The 18538-nt window shown below is 48.4% G+C and overlaps 1 protein-coding gene across 2 annotated transcripts in view; it reads left to right on the top strand.

Moving 5' to 3' along the window:
* LOC118234049 (partitioning defective 3 homolog) overlaps window positions 1-18538 on the top strand; it is a 258754-nt gene that overhangs the window by 148106 nt on the left and 92110 nt on the right. For both annotated transcript variants that reach the window (XM_035430352.1, XM_035430351.1), the window contains exons 13-15: window positions 11914-12102; window positions 12633-12803; window positions 16982-17138. In XM_035430352.1, coding sequence (XP_035286243.1) covers window positions 11914-12102; window positions 12633-12803; window positions 16982-17138 — 517 coding nt within the window. The remainder of the gene's footprint in view (window positions 1-11913; window positions 12103-12632; window positions 12804-16981; window positions 17139-18538) is intronic.

Genomic DNA, 18538 nt, shown 5'->3' with positions numbered 1-18538 from the left:
AGCCCCCCCGTCCTGTCCCGATACACCCCCCCCCCCCCCCAGCCCCTGGTGCGGGTAGGGATGGTGGGCAGGTGAGGGTATGGCAGGTAAACAGGTGAAATTAGGGCAGGTGCGGGTAGGGCAGGGTGGTTTTCCTTGTTCTACAGGCAGTGCTGCCCTTTAGTAAACAGTAAAGTATTATTGTGGCGTTTAATTTGTTTCTTTTTTATTGTTTTATTCTTTGGCTGGATGCATTTCAAATGGCAGGACGTAGCAGTTCTGCTTTGCCAAAACACACAGACGATTCTTCACATAACTGATCAGAGCCTGAAGCCTTGTTACTCTGTTCAGCCTGGCCTGTTTTTAAACAGTTTAAACCAGCATAAATTACTACAGCTCATAACACAATGGAACTGTGTGTGTGTGTGTTTTCTGTGCGCGTGTGTGTTTGCGTGTGTGCGCGCGCGTGTGTGTTTGCGTGTGTGTGCGTGTGTGTCTCTGTGTGTGTGTGTGTCTGCGTGTGTGTGCGCGTGTGTGTATGCGCGCGCGTGTGCGTGTGTCTGTGTGTGTGCATGTATGTGTGTGTGCGCGCACGTGTGCTTGCATCTGTGTGTGTGTGTGTGTGTGTGTGTGTGTGTCTGTGTGTAGCAATTCAAACATTCATTCAAGGTTGAGAGGAAGTGCTAGTTTTGCATGCTGGGTGGTTCTTGGTTCTGTTTTGCATTCTTGGTATTGAAGCATTTTCTTAGTGTTTTGGCCCATTTGGCCTTGGCTGTTTCAGCTGATGTGATTGTTACTCAGTCACAAAAGCGATGTGGATCACCTATAACGCAGGTGTGAGACACTCAATTCACTATTTAATTTCCATTTCGTTTGTGTAAATGCTTTTTAGAGAGGAGCTGTGTCAGACTGCAGCCCTGGGGGGGCCGTGCTGTCGGGGGTTTTTTCCTTCGTTTTATTCATTCAATCAGAAGCCAGTTTCAGCCATGAAATCGAGATGAGTGGACTCCTTACCAATCAGTGAATAAAACTCGGCTCTTACGCTGAAACACCCTGACCCAGCCGACACAGCGAGCTCCGGGACGTGTGTGATCTCTGCTTCAACGCCAGCGTGTTGCCCGTCATAAATGCTTGTTCATGCTTTCCTAGCTTCCATGAGTGAGGGACTCCATGTCCAGCGCTTACATGAGAGGAAGTGCTGTCATTGATTTAGCATGTAAAGGTAGTGTCTGTAGAAAAGCTCCTCCTGTGTGTCCACATGTGGACTGTGCTCATCAGGGTCGCTCAGCTAACCTGTGAATGCAGATCTCTGCCTGCTCTAGATCCACACCTCAGTATGTTAGAGGACCGTTTTTTATGTAGTGAATTCATAACTTTTAAACGTGTGATAAAAACAGACAGCTTCCCACAATTCTCCTTTGTTCACAGAAGCATAATTAAACAGGGTATCGGATTCCCATTTTATGATTGCATCTGGGTTGTCACGGATCCATTAGAAGCCACGTCTGCTCGAGCGCTGAACATCTTAATTATGCAATTAATTTAAACCCCAGTATCGTCTGACAGCTGGATCCATGGTTGCAGTGGAGAGAGCGGCAGACTCGCGCGCGATAGTGCCGTTTATAATTACTGCCGAAGAGCCTCTGGACCCCCCCCCCCCCCCCCCCCCCCCATTCAGCCAGCGATAGAGTTAGAAACACGGGGTGCAGCCACAATTACCAAACGTGTGTAATATTATATATCCGTATATAACCCCCCACCCCCAACAATAACTAAAATCAAATAAGTAAAGTAAAGATTAATCATTTGTATTAATTTGCTGACCTCACAATAATCCTTTGCAGGTCACTCTTATAACTGGTGCATTTGTTATTTTTATAATGTACTTTAAATTTTGCTGGAGGTGCAGTCTTTTGTTTTCGATTTAAAAGAACTGCAATTGAATGAACTTTTCTGTGATCTTCAGAGGAGCAGATCTTCCAGCTGGCGTCCTGAAACGCGAGCCTCTTTAGCGTTAGCGCCCGAACGCGGTTCCTCACAGCGGGAGAGAGAGGAGCAGGTATACCTGAGTGGAGAGGAGCAGGTATACCTGAGCGGAGAGGAGCAGGTATAACTGAGTGGAGAGAGAGGAGCAGGTATACCTGAGCGGAGAGGAGCAGGTATAACTGAGTGGAGAGACAGGAGCAGGTATAACTGAGTGGAGAGACAGGAGCAGGTATAACTGAGTGGAGAGGAGCAGGTATAACTGAGTGGAGAGACAGGAGCAGGTATAACTGAGTGGAGAGGAGCAGGTATAACTGACTGGAGAGACAGGAGCAGGTATAACTGAGTGGAGAGGAGCAGGTATAACTGAGTGGAGAGACAGGAGCAGGTATAACTGAGTGGAGAGGAGCAGGTATAACTGAGTGGAGAGACAGGAGCAGGTATAACTGAGTGGAGAGGAGCAGGTATAACTGAGTGGAGAGACAGGAGCAGGTATAACTGAGTGGAGAGACAGGAGCAGGTATAACTGAGTGGAGAGGAGCAGGTATAACTGAGTGGAGAGAGAGGAGCAGGTATAACTGAGTGGAGAGACAGGAGCAGGTATAACTGAGTGGAGAGGAGCAGGTATAACTGAGTGGAGAGACAGGAGCAGGTATAACTGAGTGGAGAGACAGGAGCAGGTATAACTGAGTGGAGAGGAGCAGGTATAACTGAGTGGAGAGACAGGAGCAGGTATAACTGAGTGGAGAGACAGGAGCAGGTATAACTGAGTGGAGAGAGAGGAGCAGGTATAACTGAGTGGAGAGACAGGAGCAGGTATAACTGAGTGGAGAGGAGCAGATATAACTGAGTGGAGAGACAGGAGCAGGTATAACTGACTGGAGAGACAGGAGCAGGTATAACTGAGTGGAGAGAGAGGAGCAGGTATAACTGAGTGGAGCCACTCCATGTCCCCGCTGTGGCCTCTGCAGGGGCGGAGCCAGCAGCCCAGGCCGGGGTGTGCTGTTTGCTAACAGCTCCGAGCGCAGGAGCGTAATTGAAAACCTGGTTATAAAGTCATTCAAACTTTCCTGAATTGCAGCTCGCTGGCTTTCCGTCGTGATTAAGAGGGGAGCGAACACATGAGCCGGTCCCCTGGTATCGGACTCTGAGTGGCAGGTGAAGATGATTGGGTTTTCCAGACACACACATACACGCACACACACTCACACACACACTCACACACACATACACACACACACACACTCACACACTCACAAATGCACACACAAACACACACAGGGGATGCAGTGTTTGGTGTTGGTGCTGATAGTGTGGTTCTGTTGATGAGCTCCCAGTGCCAGGACAATGTGCAGCACCCAGGAAGTGTCACACTGGCTCGTACATTATTGTGCCCCTATTAACACCCTTTGACCCACTGTAGGCCCTTTGGACCTGTTCTGCTGGTCTCTGTTATGCAGTCTCTCACGCTGATCCACAGTGCTGCTGGTCTCTGTTATGCAGTCTCTCTCACTGATCCACAGTGCTGCTGGTCTCTGTTGTGCAGTCTCTTACACTGATCCACAGTGCTGCTGGTCTCTGTTATGCAGTCTCTTACACTGATCCACAGTGCTGCTGGTCTCTGTTATGCAGTCTCTTACACTGATCCACAGTGCTGCTGGTCTCTGTTATGCAGTCTCTTACACTGATCCACAGTGCTGCTGGTCTCTGTTATGCAGTCTCACACTGATCCTCTCAGCCTGTGCTGTTGGTTTCTGTTCTGCAGTGCTTTTCACTGAAGAGTGAAAACCAGCCCAATAAAATAAGATCAGATGGGAGGTATAATTGGTACCTCAGGCAGTGAGGCCATAAACTGTAATTTTATTATATATGCGCAGATATGATAACAATCTGCACTATGAATGAACACATAAGCTGGGTTATCACCACCGTGTGTTATGCCTGCATTATACAAAGGTGGTATGGTTCCTCTGGTTTCCTAATTATAGCCCATTTAAAGTAGGATTGGGCGATGATCGCGGCTGGCCTTTGCTAATCTGTCACCACCTTGTGAAGGGAGTCTGGTCTGCAGGTGGAAGGTGAGGGGCTCCTTGTGCGAATGCAGGGAGTCTTTAACTCCCGGGTTTCTCTGTGGCTGAGGTGTGATTTTACTCATCTGTCACTTTATCTCTCTGTTTACAGTGTTACAGTGAAAACCCTACATACCCAGAGACCCAGCTAATTGTGTATATTGTAGAAAAACCCACGAGTGATGAAAATGTTTCACTGGGTCAGTACAGTGTCTTGAAAAGAATAATTAAGATGATTCTCGCCCTGGATAAGTCAGTTATTAAGTTATTTATTTTAACTCCAGTGTTTATTGATGAGGTGACTGGACAGCTGACTCCGTACTGTGAGTGGTATGTATAGATGTGCCATAGATGTGGTGTAGATGTGGCATAGATGTGGTGTAGACGTGGCATAGATGTGGTATAGATGTGGCATAGATGTGGTGTAGATGTGGTATGTATGTGGTGTAGATGTGGCATAGATGTGGTGTAGATGTGGTATGTATGTGGTGTAGATGTGGCATAGATGTGGTATAGATGTGGTGTAGATGTGGTATGTATGTGGTGTAGATGTGATATGTATGTGGTGTAGATGTGATATAGATGTTGCATAGATGTGGTGTAGATGTGGTATAGATGTGAGAATAGTGTTTAGAACTCAGAATAGTGTTTAGTACGGTGTAGAAGTAGTTTGATTGTGTACTATATGGCTCAGAATAGTATTTAGTATGGTGTGGTGGTAGTTTGATTGTGTACTGTATGGCTCAGAATAGTATTTAGTATGGTGTGGTGGTAGTTTGATTGTGTACTGTATGGCTCAGAATAGTATTTAGTATGGTGTGGTGGTAGTTTGATTGTGTACTGTATGGCTCAGAATAGTGTTTAGTATGGTGTGGTGGTAGTTTGATTGTGTACTGTATGGCTCAGAATAGTATTTAGTATGGTGTGGTGGTAGTTTGATTGTGTACTGTATGGCTCAGAATAGTGTTTAGTATGGTGTGGTGGTAGTTTGATTGTGTACTGTATGGCTCAGGATAGTGTTTAGTATGGTGTGGTGGTAGTTTGATTGTGTACTGTATGGCTCAGAATAGTATTTAGTATGGTGTGGTGGTAGTTTGTTATACTGTTATTCCCCTCCCTGCTTTATTTATGTGTCTTTATTGTTTAAGCAGTTTTGTAGTTAAAAATGCAGAAGGCAATCAGACTGCCGGTTTCCCTTCAGAACGAGGCGCTCGCATAATTAAGCTGGATTTGGAGAGCCACTGAAGACAGAGTGGTTCTGTTAATGACTTCTGAAGGCATTTCAAACCGCCACCTGTTTTCATTTTGGAAATCCAAGTAGTTGAAATTATATTTGTGTGTGTGTGCATTCGTGCACAGGAGGGTAAAGTTACACTATGTCCAGGAGGAGGGTGACGCCAGTAGTTTGCGAGGTCCAGTTGTTTGTGAGGTCCAGTTGTTTGTGGGGTCCAGTTGTTTGTGAGGTCCAGTTTTTTGTGAGGTCCAGTTGTTTGTGGGGTCCATTGGTTTGTGGGGTCAAGTTGTTTGTGGGGTCCAGTTGTTTGTGAGGTCCAGTTGTTTGTGGGGTCCAGTTGTTTGTGAGGTCCTGTTGTTTGTGAGGTCCAGTTGTTTGTGAGGTCCTGTTGTTTGTGAGGTCCAGCTTAGCACATCTTTTTTTTCTGTTGGATGAAATCAAAGGCTTTCAGAGACCCCCCCCGCCCACCAGGCGCATTCGCCTGGCAACACTCAAGGAACAAAAGCATCATCACGCCGCTTCCACTGATTGGCAAAATCAGTTTCTATTCAGCTGCAGGGCTGGAGAGCCGCCACACAGCTTGTTTTCCAGCTCTCTCTCCCAGCCCAGTCTCCAGCTCTCTCTCCCAGTCCAGTCTACAGCTCTCTCTCCCAGTCCAGTCTCCAGCTCTCTCTCCCAGTCCAGTCTCCAGCTCTCTCTCCCAGTCCAGTCTCCAGCTCTCTCTCCCAGTCCAGTCTCCAGCTCTCTCTCCCAGTCCAGCCTCCAGCTCTCTCTCCCAGCCCAGTCTCCAGCTCTCTCTCCCAGCCCAGTCTCCAGCTCTCTCTCCCAGCCCAGTCTCCAGCTCTCTCTCCCAGCCCAGTCTCCAGCTCTCTCTCCCAGCCCAGTCTCCAGCTCTCTCTCCCAGCCCAGTCTCCTCTGTATCGGGGAGCCGGAGGAAGTTGGGCCAATCAAGGCTGCGGTTAGTTTAATGATCAGGTGGTTAAGTGCCTGGCAGGGACGGGGGCCTGGAGAGATCAGGGGGGGAAATTCACCACAGCGAGGGGACGACATCAACTCTGACATCACGAATCAGAGTCCCTCAAATCCTCATCCCTGAATATGTAAATATGTAAACTCCAGCGGCCATCATAAACTATAGTCTTAAATCATCTCTAAACGAGAAGCCATGAAACGTCCCATCTTGAGGAGGAGCTCCTAGATTTGCCTGATTTAATTTAGTAAACTAGTGTCACGCAAGCCAAAAATGCCTGCTTCAAGTGCAGCCGCATAAAATACTGAGAATCACAGACTGAAACCAAACCTGAAGTTAAATATTACTAAAGTCAAAGATGCATTTAAATAAAAACCTTCAAATGCAAGACAGTAAGTGGCTGTGTATGGGCTTTCTGTGCATTTTTTAACAAGAAGGATGAGCCCAGTTATTCAGTGCAGATCCAGTCCTGGAGGCCTGCAGTGTCCTTGGCTTTTTATTGGCCTGTCTGTCTGCCTGTCTGTCTGTCTGTCTGCCTGCCTACCTGTCTCTCTGTCAGTCTGTCTGCCTGTCGGTCTGTCTGTCTGTCTGTCTGTCTGTGTCTCTCTGTTTGTCTGCCTGCCTGTCTGTCTCTCTCTCTCTCTCTCTCTCTGTCTGTCTGCCTGCCTGCCTGCCTGCCTGCCTGTCTATCTCTCTCTCTCTCTCTGTCTGCCTGCCTGCCTGTCTGTCTGTCTGTCTGTCTCTCTCTCTGTCTCTCTCTCTCTGTCTGTCTGTCTGCCTGCCTGCCTGCCTGCCTGCCTGTCTGTCTGTCTGTCTCTCTCTCTGTCTCTCTCTCTCTCTCTGTCTGTCTGCCTGCCTGCCTGCCTGCCTGCCTGCCTGTCTGTCTGTCTGTCTGTCTGTCTGTCTCTCTCTCTCTCTCTCTCTCTCTCTCTCTCTCTGTCTGTCTGTCTGCCTGCCTGTGTGTCCGTTCTTTCACCCATCTGTCCCACAGCATGCTTTCCTTTGGCCCCTGTACTGTATGCATTTCCCGCTCGGCTCTGTGGGGATGCACTCGAGCCCTTTTCATCGCCGGCCTCTGTGTGTCTCATCACAGAAGTGCTTTTGACATTTAGCGTTTGTCATTTAATCGATCCAGAGTGCATTTTTATGCCACATTTTACAAAGCATTTGTGACAGAATGCTTCGTAGTGTACCCTGGCCTGACACTGGAGCCCCCCCCTCCAGGTGGCAGACAGGAGAAGCCCTTGTGAGGAAGCACACTTGTCTTCCTCTGGCTGGCTCCACGGGCATCTTTGCTGCATTTAGTGCCTCCTGCTGGAGAGACTGAGAGAAGCGACTTGTGTACTGCGCTCATCAAATCTGGGTTTGAGTGGCAGTCACAGCCCTGAGCTGTCTCTGTTCCGCCTTCAAAGTTCAGACGGAACTACTTCCAGTTCCACCGTTGCCATGCAGGAGGGAGACCCTGTTGCTGTGGAAACGGTGGAAACGTGGGGGGGGCGGGGTTTAGGGTGAGGTTCGGGGTTCGGTCTGGGTTGTTCTCCTTAGCGGGCGGTGCATTTAAGAACACAGGTGCGTGTGCTGCTGGATTATCTCCCTGCTTCTGCTGAGTCCCCCCCCGCCTCCTCCCCCCTCGCTGTAATTAAACCTCACCGCACAAACAACAGGAGCCACTTAATGTTCCACAAGGAACTTGATTGTTAATTAAATGCTGGCACGCATAATTGACATTCGCTTAATGAACTTCTTCATGCTGGATGGCAGGTAATCCTCCTGAGCTCGAACACCATAATTGCAAGAAGCGTCCATTTTGGAGTGCTGCTAAATATTTTTTTTTTTGCATTTTTGTTTTTATTCATGTTGTCTTCCCTTCTAAGAGGATAACAGCACTCGTGATATGAATTCAGTTTAAAATGAGGCCTTCCTCTTCCAGTCATAGAAATGTGTGACCTCTTTCATAAAGAGCTCAGTCTGGCTTTGGGCCTAACCCTGTACATATACTTTACACATCCTTATCCTTATACTTGATTACTGTGTGTCGTCCCACAGTGGTAGTGTTGATGAACCATAAATACTCACAACAGTTTCAGGAAAACCATGACAGAACCCCCACTTTTCCCAACACTTTATTTATTGTCCATGACTCTGGGGATAGCAGGTTCCCTCCGTTAGACACACAGAGCCTTCCCACGTGCCCCGGGGCCTGTTGTTCTGTCAGCTGTGAATAGAACTGAAGCAGAGCTGTGGGAACAGCCTCGTTGGAGCTGTGGGAACAGCCTCGTTGGAGCTGTGGGAACAGCCTCAGTGGAGCTGTGGGAACAGCCTCGGTGGAGCTGTGGGAACAGCCTCGTTGGAGCTGTGGGAACAGCCTCAGTGGAGCTGTGTGAACAGCCTCAGTGGAGCTGTGTGAACAGCCTCAGTGGAGCTGTGGGAACAGCCTCAGTGGAGCTGTGGGAACAGCCTCAGTGGAGCTGTGGGAACAGCCTCGTTGGAGCTGTGGGAACAGCCTCGGTGGAGCTGTGGGAACAGCCTCGGTGGAGCTGTGGGAACAGCCTCGTTGGAGCTGTGGGAACAGCCTCGGTGGAGCTGTGGGAACAGCCTCGGTGGAGCTGTGGGAACAGCCTCGGTGGAGCTGTGGGAACAGCCTCAGTGGAGCTGTGGGAACAGCCTCGGTGGAGCTGTGGGAACAGCCTCGTTGGAGCAGAGGAAGGCTGCAGGCGGAGCTTTCTGGAGAGACAGCAGTTAGCGCTGCGATCCACAGACACAGAAGCCTCCTTACTGTGCAGCTGTCGGGATTAATTTAGTGACTGTCGGGGAGAAGCAAGTTGATTTACATTTTTTTCCAAGTCTCAGCCTAACATATTAATGTTAATGTTTATGAACGTTTTATGGTAATATTATGTTCACAGTAAGAGTATTGAATGTTTCCAACCCTTGTAATATAGACTAAACATTTTAGTAATTATGTAAATTGTCACCTTTTGTGTGGCATAGTTTATTACAGAATTATCCTAGTATAATTTTGCAATATGTTTATGAAATTGCCTGCATTGAAGGGCCATGGATTTATTTGCTCTAATATCACCAGCGTATGGTGACAGCTCTGAATGCCTGTGCAGAAGCTGGATCAGATGAATATATTAATGCTGTTACTTTGTAATCAGGGTCTGTTTTTCCATCGACTGCACAGAAGAGTGCTTGGGGGCGGGTGGGGGTAGAAAGCCTTCACTGGTGTGGGCCCTAGAACGGACAGCAACAGTGCTGCCTCGATCCCCCCCACTGATCTACAGTCACATTCACCTCCCATCCACACCCCCCCCCCCACGATTCCCTGATAACAATCTCCTAGGGGAAAAAAAAAGGGGGGGGAGGGCAAATTCAATTTTGTATAGAGCCCACGAAAGCTCTGTGGCCACCCTGGAACTGGCCTCTGAGTGAGTGATGTTGAAAGGCTCTTTGTGTGCGGGGTTGTTGTGGGGAGACGGGCGGCGTTGGATGGAGCTGGGCGTGTTGGTGCTGGGCTGTGGGGAGACGGCCGTGTTTGATGGAGCTGGGCGTGTTGGTGCTGGGCTGTGGTGAGACGGGCGGCGTTGGATGGAGCTGGGCGTGTTGGTGCTGGGCTGTGGGGAGACGGGCTTTCCTGTGCATCGTGGCGTTCAGTTGTGCCTGAAAGAGAGTTACCTGCGTGACTAAATAAACGCCTCCGGTTATTCAGAGGCCTTTTCATGGAGCAGAAGGCTGGGTTCTGCAGCTGGCATTCTTGCAGGCTGAGATAACGTTCCCTATCTGGGGCTGACGCAGGCAGGCTGGGCTGCTGGGTCGGCTCCTCGCTGGGTCAGCTCCTCGCTGGGTCGACTCCTCGCTGGGTCGACTCCTCGCTGGGTCGGCTCCTCGCTGGGTCGGCACCTCGCTGGGTCGACTCTTTGCTGGGTTGGCTGCTTGGTGGGTTGATAAAACTATGTTGGACAGGACCTGCTCCTTTTCACACAGCAATCAAAACTGTGTTCGACAGGACTGTCTCCTTTTAACACAGCAATCAAAACTGTGTTCGACAGGACTGTCTCCTTTTCACACAGCAATCAAGACTGTGTTCGACAGGACTGTCTCCTTTTCACACAGCAATCAAGACTGTGTTCGACAGGACTGTCTCCTTTTCACACAGCAATCAAAACTGTGTTCGACAGGACTGTCTCCTTTTCACACAGCAATCAAAACTGTGTTCGACAGGACTGTCTCCTTTTCACACAGCAATCAAGACTGTGTTCGACAGGACTGTCTCCTTTTCACACAGCAATCAAAACTGTGTTCGACAGGACTGTCTCCTTTTCACACAGCAATCAAAACTGTGTTCGACAGGACTGTCTCCTTTTCACACAGCAATCAAAACTGTGTTCGACAGGACTGTCTCCTTTTCACACAGCAATCAAAACTGTGTTCGACAGGACTGTCTCCTTTTCACACAGCAATCAAAACTGTGTTCGACAGGACTGTCTCCTTTTCACACAGCAATCAAAACTGTGTTCGACAGGACTGTCTCCTTTTCACACAGCAATCAAAACTGTGTTCGACAGGACTGTCTCCTTTTCACACAGCAGTCAAAACTGTGTTCGACAGGACTGTCTCCTTTTCACACAGCAATCAAAACTGTGTTCTACAGGACTGTCTCCTTTTCACACAGCAATCAAAACTGTGTTCGACAGGACTGTCTCCTTTTCACACAGGAGTCAAAACTGTGTTCGACAGGACCTGCTCCTTTTCACACAAAACTGTGTTCGACAGGACCTGCTCCTTTTCACACAAAACTGTGTTCGACAGGACCTGCTCATTTTAACACAAAACTGTGTTGGACAGCAAGGCATCGCAGGGCTCGTTTTAGCTCAGTGATGAATTCTGCGTTTGACGCCGATGCAGAGTTCAGGACACATGCAGAGCACTAACACAAACTCTGTATGACCCCACTAGAGATATTTTAAAGCTTCCTACACAGTTCCTCTGTCTGTTTGTGAATATACAGCACTGAAAACATGTGTTTAAAAATTATGAAGATATGGCAATACTTCACAAAATATGGTAAAATATACAAATTATTGCCACTTTAAGATATTGCTGTATCTGTGTATGTATATGATATACACTCACACACACACACGGTCACACACACTCATGGTCACACACACACACACACACACTCACAGTCTCACACACACTTACATGCCACTGTCTGACCCTGAATGAGAAGCTGTGTGTTGTCCTCACACACAAAGGCTCCAGTGTGTCAGAATTACTCTGTAAAGATGAGCCTCTGAAGTGCCAAACACTGTTGAGTCTCAGATTGATGCCTGGTCTTATATTTCTGTTTTTTTGGGTGAATGGTGTGATTATGACCATAAAAACAAATTCTCTCCAGTCTTGATGGCAGTGATTTATAAACATGGTGCCACAGGATTGTGTGAAATGAAGTTCTCTCTCTCTCTCCTCTCCTTCTCTCCCTCTTTCTCCCTCCCTATCCCTCTCTCTCTCTCCCTCTTTCTCCCTGCCTATCCCTCTCTCTCTCTCTTGCTCTCTCCTTCTCTCCCTCTCTCTCTTTTGCCTGAAATTTTGTGGAATATGTAGGGGTTTCTTTGTTTTTTTTCCCTGTAATTAAAAAATTTTGCTCACATTATTTCTCTCTCTCCCTGTAGAAAATGGAGGAGGATGAGCTGGTCCTGACGCCGGACGGGACGCGGGAGTTTCTGACCTTTGAGATCCCGCTGAACGACTCTGGATCCGCCGGCCTGGGCGTCAGCGTCAAGGGCAACCGCTCCAAAGAGAACCACGCCGACCTGGGCATCTTCGTCAAGTCAATCATCAACGGAGGGGCGGCGTGCAAGGCAAGCCCCGCCCCCCTTTCCCACAGACGACCAATTATATCTCCCTCTGTCTGACTCTGAGCCTCTGGCTCTGCTCCAGTTAGCTAGAGAGTCTTCTACTCTCAGTGACCAAATCACACAATCAATATTTCATTCAGCTCATCCCAGATCTTCCCCATGATGAATGGAGTCCTTTTTTTAAAACCAAACTGATTTATCATTTTATTCAACCTTTATTTGACCGGGAAGTACCGCTCAGATGAGGAGTTTTAAGGAAGGCTTGCTCCAATAGAGCAGCAAGAAGTACATAATCCGTACAGATGCTTAAGATCCAAACACAACACAAGTTATAAACACAGCTCTACACAGCACTATAAACACTATTGTATGTCAAATTACATAAGCATGAGAATGCTCTTTAAACAGCAGGCGTTTGCGATCTCGGACGAGGGGAGGAGAGGTTTTGGAAGCTGGGTCTTTACCCCAGGACGTGACCGCATGGCCTGTTTATTTCGAGCACCGTGTGACCCCTCTGTCGCGTGTTTCCACAGGACGGCCGGCTCCGGGTCAATGACCAGCTGATCGCGGTGAACGGGGAGTCTCTCCTGGGGAAGACCAACCAGGACGCCATGGAAACGCTGCGCAAGTCCATGTCCACGGAAGGGAACAAGCGCGGGATGATCCAGCTGATCATCGCCCGCCGGGTCGCCAAGCGGAGCGAGGTAGCCCACGGCAACGGGCGGGCTGGGGGCTCATTAGAGGGATGACCGTGCTGGGGACTAATTAGAGGGATAATTTTGCTGGGGACTAATTAGAGGGATAATTTTGCTGGGGACTAATTAGCTTGGCTCCTTTGAGAAGCCTGAGCCACATTGTGTGTGTTGGGCCACCATGTTGTTTGTTTCCTTGGAGACCTGCATTAGACAGTTGCTCCGTCTTGTGGGAGGGGAGGAAGGGCCGACCAGCGTCTTCATCTGCTGAATAATAAAGCAGAACTTAACAACACTGCCGGCGGCATTTAACCCCGTCAGGGTTGGGTTTGTACACCAGATGGTCTGTTTAGGGCCTCGTTTGCAGTTTTATAAATCCAATAGATTAGTTTGACATTTTGCACAGCAGTGTAAATGTTGGGATGTCTTGATGGTGGTTGTAGTTACTGGACGTACCAAAGAATTTCAGACACTGCTGCATAGTGAGGGACACACAGTCAGCTGAGTCTGAGTTAAAGTTTGCCTGTTTCTGTCAGGTGAGTGTAGGGATGATGTCAGGTGAGTGTAGGGATGAGAGGATGAAAAGAGATTTTGCTCCTCCACCAAACGTCTTTAACTGTGAGAGGGCCGCTTACTGTGCTGCTGTTTCAGGGGGGAAAAAAGCTGAATTGTGAGTAACGGGGACATTGGGCTCCTCTCGATGGAGCCGAAGGCTCTCTGTCTGTACCGACCCACTCCTGCTCCACGCTCTTCCAGATCAGAGCCGGGTTCTGGGCTCTTCCAGATCAGAGCCGGGTTCTGGGCTCTTCCAGATCAGAGCCGAGTTCTGGGCTCTTCCAGATCAGAACCGAGTTCAGGGCTCTTCCAGATCAGAGCCGTGTTTAGGGCTCCAGGAGATGCTGGGGAGTGCAGGTGTGGGTGCAGGTGCATATGCGGGTGTGGGTGCGGGTGTGGTTGCGGGTGTAGGTGCGGGTGCAGGTGCAGGTGAAGGTGCAGGTACTGGCCTCCGGCCCGGACTCAGCTGGACCTCCTTCAGGTGGGAGCAGGAGGTAAAGGCTCACCCCCCACATGGTGTTTGGGCCCAGCAGCTTTTAGCCCGTCTAATGCATTTAGGGATGCATTAAATCCACGTGTCCTCAGCTTTGAGTCCAAGTGTTTCCTGCACATTCAAGTATTTTGTTTTCTTTTCGCAAACAGAATTTGATTAGTTCAGCTTTCATCAAAAATTTACCAATTAATTAAATTAATTGTTTAGTGTTTGGCAAGAAAAACAGAAGTGAATCTTATACTTATTTGGAATTTGGTTATGGGCAGTTGTTGATTTAATTAAGGCTTCAGTCTTGTGTGTCTCTGGTTTGCAGTGACAGTGTTCAGCTGTTGTGTCACAGCAGAGTGTAACACGGGGCAGTAGGGCAGGTGGGAGACTGCAGGGCTCATCAGGAGAGTGAAGCAGAAGGAAGCAGTGTGAAGCAGTGTGACAGGTTGTAGAGGGACTGTGTTGAGCTCAGCTGAAATGGACATGGAAGCCATTTTGGATAACGGGTTGCTGAAAGACTGTTAAGCTCATGTAGATGAGGCCTTTAGGAAGCCATTTTGGATCCAGGATTGCTGAAAGACTGTGTTGTGCTCAGCTGAAATGGACATGGAAGCCATTTTGGATCCAGGATTGCAGAGAGACTGTTAAGCTCAGGTAGATAAGGCCTTGAGCAAGCCATTTTGGATCCAGGGTTGCTGAAAAACTGTGTTGTGCTCAGCTGAAATGGACACGGAAGCCATTTTAGATCCAGGATTGCAGAGAGACTCTTAAACCTCAGGTAGATGAGAACTTGCGGAAGTCGTTTTGGATCCAGGGTTTCTGAAAGACTGCTGAGCTCAGCTTGATGAGGCTTTGGAGAGGGATAAAGGAGATCATGAGAGGCTCGCTGTACCTGCTGGACATGGCGGCTGGAGGAAATGTAATTAAAGCATTATGGGAAGGGGGCTGGATCAGGGCGGCCGAAAGCTGGTTTTTGGAGGGAATGTGAGCGCGTTTTCCCAGAGCCGATTTTGGGTTTAACAGACCAGTGTCACGCCCCCCTGAAAGTGTCTCCTCTGACACCAAGGAGCTTTGGATAAGCCATGAAGCCCTGACAGGATGGCTCAGTCCTCCTGCAGTGATTGGTCGGGTGGAAATTGTTGTGTTCAGGAAAAAACTTGGGCCGCAGGTTCATGGTGCTGGGTGAGAGCAGTGTCCAGCTATACCTGCTGCATAGTTTCAATGCTATCTGCTTGCACTGAGGATCTCAGTTTCAGAGGTATTAGTATCAAAAATATATATATATCTGTTTATTTTAATTTCTTCATGTAAGCAAGAAAGTGCAAAAAAGGTAACTGTACATGCACTACATTGATGCATTCGACTCTCTCTCTCTGCATTTCATCCTGTGTGTTTCAGTCCTGTGAATAAATGCACACACACACACAGTGTGGCAGAATGAGAAAGTTCTAATTAAACGTGTTAGTGTCTTAGCAGGTTGCCTGTGTTGTGGGGACCGGTCTGTTGAAGGTGTGGATATAGCCGTGAGTGACTCTCATTATAGTGTTGACCTGCCTGTGATTAAAGCCAGAGAAACACACACTCTGTGTAATATACACTCTGCTCCCAGCTTCAGTGAACCTCTCATTTGCAGTGTGAAGCTGTCGCTTTGCTATCGACGGTGTGTCATAGTCGCAAATACAGACATCAGCTTCATCAGTTCCACTTCAGAAATCACAACATGCGCTTTGAAGGGGGGCGTGCTTCCTTTTTTGTGTTAATCCGTACTGTTTTACTTCTTTAATGCCGTTTGTGTTTTAAAGGTGCAATATGCTTTTTCTGAGGTAGGACTTCTCAGCAGAAACATAAGTATCTTAAGTAAAACAGGTTAATTCTGCAGTCCAACTGCTCTAGTTTATAAGGCTTGATAAGAGGACAGTGTCTGTCAATTGTTAAATGAAGTAAATGAAAAATCAATAGTAATGGTATCAGGACACAGGATCACTTGGCAGTGTTTCTGCAGTGGTGACATCATGATTGATTGTGTGGAAGGGCCTTAATGTGGTTCAGGCTAATCAGCTGGATATGTTCCAGTGGCGGTATGAGGGAGGTTTGCAGCATGTCTGTTGGACACACTGCTTGCTGTTTTCACGGACAGCAGCATCGACAGAAGTGACTGTGCTTTCCTGTGGAGAAATACTGCTGGCCTTCAAGAGCTTTTTTTTTACCCAGGAGCAGAGAGGTGTTGGAGGAGGACATTGTGCATGGTGGATATTTCCTCACGCTTGGCAGCGCATGTTAGAAAGTGATAGGAGGTAGTGAGGGACTTGTTTGCCCAGTGATTAGTAGTGCAATATGTTGACCATCAGGAACTGTCACCAGCCTGGTCATAGCAGGAGGACTTTCCGATGGCACCTGTCTTCCCTGCTAGAAATGCTAGTGCGGTGCTTCCTTTGTGTTTTTTCTGTGACAGGTATCTTATAGGTTACCTTTACCTCACATTCAGGTGTCTCAGACAGGTTACATTTTCTTATTACATTCAGCCCACATATGCAGCTGGATTCTTCCCTGAAGTAGGTTAGGTTTAGCACCTTGCTCAAGGGTAGAGTTCTTCCTTGGAGTCAAACCTGCATCCTCTCAGTTTCACGTCCAGTTCTCTATCCAGTATACCACACTGCTGTGTGGAGATCTCTCTAGGGACTTTGTTTGAGATCTTTAGTCAAGGGCAAGGACTTTGAAAACAGATGCGTTTGGTTTGTTGGGTTAAATAGACTGGTTAGTTGGGTTGGATAGACTGGATAGTTGGGTTGGATAGACTGGTTAGTTGGGTTGGATAGACTGGATAGTTGGGTTGGATAGACTGGATAGTTGGGTTGGATAGACTGGATACTTGGGTTGGATAGACTGGTTAGTTGGGTTGGATAGACTGGATAGTTGGGTTGGATAGACTGGTTAGTCGGGTTGCATAGACTGGATAGTTGGGTTGGATAGACTGGATAGTTGGGTTGGATAGACTGGTTAATTGGGTTGGATAGACTGGATAGTTGGGTTGGATAGACTGCATAATGGGCTGGTTAAAGGTAGGATCGGAGTGGGGGGGTTGGGGTGTTGGGTATGCAGTTTGGTGCTGGCTCCAGCTGGGACCCCACTCTTTATTTTTTGTTTTCTGTTCCAGACGGACCCCCCAGGGAGCCCCTCCCGGCCCCCCGAGCTGCCGCTCAGCCCCTCCCTGGACGATGGGGAACGGCGGATCTCTCACTCCCTGTACGGGGGCATCGAGGGGCTGGACGACAACCTGACGCCACGGGCTGCTATGATTGGCCGGATGAAGGGTGAGTCTGCTGGCTCCTCCCCCCTGTACCAGCAGTGGGCGTGGCTTAATTCCAACCTCAGCCTCCATTCCGCTCCAAGTTTCAGCGCTTCACACAGCGCATTCCATCCTTCATTTCTTTCCTTTCCCAGAATGCCAGCTTTACACAGTCAGCCAGAGATGCTCGCTTAGCGATGCTACCACCAACAATGCACCGTCCAGCCGGGCTGTAGCTGCTGGCCGCTCCGGCGCGGTCTGGATTCAGTACACAGACATGCGGGGGGTGCAGGCGGGAGGTGGGGGGGTGTGGGAGGTGTGGGGGAGGTGCGGGGGGAGGTGCGGGAGATGTGGGGGTGTGGGAGGTGCCAGGGGTGTGGGAGGTGGGGTGGTGTGGGAGGTGTGGGGATGCGGGAGGTGGGGGGTGAGGGAGGTGTGGGAGGTGTGCGGGTGCATCACTTTGTCCTTGAAGTTTGATTAAAAAAAAACAATAATTCACCACGATTAGAGAGACACTTCTCTCAGCATTATCATACAGTACCACGGGTCACTCTGCTCAGAGAAATTATAACGCAGAAAAGAACAGGTCAGAGAAATGAAAGGGCAGCGATCGGTAGGCTGATTACTCTGATGATAAGCACGCTGCGGCCTGCTTGATTAGCTGCAAATAAAAAAAGGAAAAAAACATTTGTGCTAAAATCACACATTCAGCCTGATATGATGTCTTTGGATGTCTTTGTGTGTGGGGGAATCTATGTCTGTCTTTAACGTCTTACATTTTATGACGTGTCTATATTAAATATGCCCCCCCCCCCCCCCCCCGTCCTGCTCTTTGAATAGGACTGGGTACTGCGCAGACACATTCCTGTGGTGTGGCAGTGTCTGCTGGTTTTAGGTGTGTTTCAGCATGTAAGCGTTTCATTTGGAGTCCCAGGTGGGCGTTACCACTGTTCCCTCACGCAAGGTGCTCAACCTGAGCTGCCTAAGTGACAATCCCGCGTATGCCTGTATTGTATGAAAAAATGAATTTAAGTTGCATGTCTGGAAAAGCATCTGTTAAACACCGGAAATGTGAATGTGATTTAAGTTCCTGATTGGCAAGAGTCCACACACCGCGTTTCCAAGGCCAAAATTAGCTACTGACTGAAAGAAAACAACGGAAACCTGCAGACGCTGTAGCCGTCTAGAACTTGAATTTTAGACCCCTGCTGTAGCCCAGCCTGAGGCCTAGGATTGGAATTTAATTCCATAAAAGTCTTTGCCTGTAGGTGTACGGGTTTGGTTTTTAATTCAGTGATATGAATGCAGCAGTATGTGTACTTGTGTTGCAGAAGATTAGTGGTAGATTGCCCGGACGTTTGAGGAGTAGGATTATTTAAATTGAGATGCCTTTGTGGAAAGGTTATTAAAAAGGTATTAATTTTT

The sequence above is a fragment of the Anguilla anguilla genome, chromosome 8, assembly GCF_013347855.1.
Source record: "Anguilla anguilla isolate fAngAng1 chromosome 8, fAngAng1.pri, whole genome shotgun sequence".
NCBI classification, from domain to species: Eukaryota; Metazoa; Chordata; class Actinopteri; order Anguilliformes; family Anguillidae; genus Anguilla; species Anguilla anguilla.
The sequence above is the reverse complement of the archived record's forward strand: the minus strand, read 5'-3'. Positions and strand labels throughout refer to the sequence as shown.